Genomic DNA, 2,670 nt, shown 5'->3' with positions numbered 1-2,670 from the left:
TCCAATGTTTATCTTAAAAAATGTTTTGCCCAAATTCCTTGAATTTACTGAGCCATCAAGATACAATGAATTTACTAATGTAGACATTCTAGAGTATGGTACATTACTGAACAGACTCCAACATTCATCTTGGGTGATAAATTAAAAGTGTTTTTCAAATAAAGTCAAAACTTGAGGGTAAAGTCAAGGAAACACAAGCTGTAACCTATCAAAAAACCTTTGAGCCTCTGCTTCCTTGGCTTGTGGAGGGCACAAAAGTCTCTACTTCAAGAGACAAGTCATAAATTCCAGCATCCTTATTTAGAATAAAGAGCCTGCATAGCCATCTGTAACATGAGGGCCGGCTTGTTGGGGTATCTGTTTCCGCCTGGTACCCCACAGCCGGCAAGTCCCAGAGAAAATCAACCACACAGAGATCTCTATAAGTTATAAAGCTGATTGGCCCATTAGGTCAGGCTACTTATTAACTCTTATAACATATATTACCCCATTATCCTTATCTACATTAGCCATATGGCTTGGTACCTTTTTCAGCTGTCAGCTCACATGTTGCTTCTCTATGATCTGGGCAGGAATGGCGGAGGGAGCTTCCTACTTCCCAGAATATTCCTGTTCTCATTGCCCCACCTCTACTTCCTGTCTGGTTGACCCACCTATACTTCCTGCCTGGCCAATCAGCGTTTTATTAAAATACATGATTGACAGAATACAGACAATTCTCCCACACCACTCGTCTAAGTCTTGGGAAAGTACTGCCCTTTCCTCAGAGCTGAAAAGAAATCCGGTTTCTTAGAAATGGGAATGCTGTCACCCTATGTCCAACGAAATACATAAACATTCATATATAACCCAATAAGCTGATTTTTAAGTTTTTAATTATCATGATAATTATTTGTGTATGTGCATGATGAGAGGACATTCATTCATGCCGTGGCACACATGTGGAGGTCGGGTGGCAATTTTGCGTAATCTGTTTCCATCTTTTGTGGATCTGGGGCTTACACTCAGGTTGCCAAGGTCTGTGAGACAAGTGCTTTTACCCACTGGGCCATCTCCTGGACTTAGTAAGCTAATTTTAAACCCATATTTCAGTTTTGTACATTTGTTATGTTAAAGCTAATGTATAAAGCTGAAAGAAATGGCTTTTTAAAAACATTCATTGATAGTATGGACCATACCCATAAATCCTATTTATGTGTTTCCTTTACAGTTCCAACTCTCAGTATCTTTAGAACATTGCAGGGGAAAAAAAACTAAAAGCTGTGAAAAGATATAACATTTTGTGACTTTAAAAAATTTGAGATTAATATACTGCAACAGAGAACTCTGCAAGGCAAAGGTTGATAAAGTACTTTCAGATATTTCTGTTTTACATTTTTCACAGCACAGACTTGTTTATGTTGAAGGATTTAAAGAGCAATTGCTTGTAAAATAAAGTTAGGTTTGTAAAAATGCCATATATGCTCAGTTCAAATATTGTAAAAAAAATACAGAATTAAGAAGATGCTGCCCAAAATGTCAAAAAGTAATTATTTCTCAATGTTATCTTTGTTTTTTCCTTATTCTTTTCAGACCCTTGACCATTCTCAGTGAGCGTGCAATAGTTTTGAAATGCTGTCTCTTGGCATAAAAACATTAACACATAAAAGGGCAAAGGAGAAAGAAATCCCACTAAAATTCCAATCTTGAGTCTCCCACAGTGTCCAACATGTTGACCATTCATTTGCCTAAAAACCGTTTCTTCAGGTTTTTCACGGCCTCCTTCACGTCTTTGTTTCTGAGGCTGTAGATTAAAGGATTCATCAAGGGAGCCACCACCCCATAGAACATGGATATAAGTTTGTCAGTAGCATCCAAGTCATCTCCATTGAGTGTGTCTTTCGACTTGGGTTTCATGTACATGAAGAGGATGGTTCCATAGAATATTATCACCACAGTGAAGTGGGCTGAGCAGGTAGAAAAGGCTCTGCTTCTCCCCTCAGCTGAGCGAATTTTGAGAATGCTAGAAATGATTAACGAGTACGAGACGACAATGAGGAACAGTGGCATCAAAGTGAACAAAATTGTGGCCACGACCATGAGGAATTCATTGCCCGAGATGTCAGTACAAGCCATCTTCATGACAGCCAGAATTTCACAGAGAAAGTGATTGATGACATTTCCACACAAAGGCAGTCGCATCACAAACGCAGTTTGTACTGCGGAGTTGGCAACCCCTGAAAACCAGGACCCAATTGCCATGGTCACATAGGAACTCTTGCTCATGATGATAGGGTACCTCAAAGGGTTGCAGATGGCCACATAGCGATCAAAAGCCATCATACCCAGGAGCACACACTCCGTTGTCCCCATGGCTAAACCAAGAAACATCTGCACTGCGCAACCAAGGAGTGAAATGGTCTTTCTTTCTGAGAGAAAGCGTACCAGGGTGAAGGGAATAGAGGAGGTCGTGAAGCAGATGTCCAAGAAGGACAGATTTCCCAGGAAGAAGTACATAGGGGTGTGAAGGTGGGAGTCAAAAATGCTGAGGATAATAAGAGTGCCATTTCCCACCAGGATGACTGCATACATCATTAAGATGAGTACGAAAAAGAGATGCTCAAGTCTTGGGTAACCAGAAAGTCCCTTCAGAAAAAATTCCTCTATAAGAGTTCGGTTTTCCCATTCCAT

At 40.2% G+C, this 2,670-nt stretch overlaps 1 protein-coding gene across 1 annotated transcript; it reads right to left on the bottom strand.

The window, feature by feature from the left end:
• Positions 1 to 1,620: 1,620 nt before the first annotated feature.
• On the bottom strand, positions 1,621 to 2,670 carry LOC125391174 (olfactory receptor 13C9-like). The gene has a single exon (XM_048420501.3). It carries the CDS (start codon positions 2,668 to 2,670, stop codon positions 1,720 to 1,722), a length of 951 nt encoding a protein of 316 aa, XP_048276458.3. The 3' UTR covers positions 1,621 to 1,719.

Source organism: Myodes glareolus, chromosome 16 (assembly GCF_982192425.1).
Source record: "Myodes glareolus chromosome 16, mMyoGla1.1, whole genome shotgun sequence".
NCBI classification, from domain to species: Eukaryota; Metazoa; Chordata; class Mammalia; order Rodentia; family Cricetidae; genus Myodes; species Myodes glareolus.
This window is presented reverse-complemented; position numbering and strand designations above follow the sequence as displayed.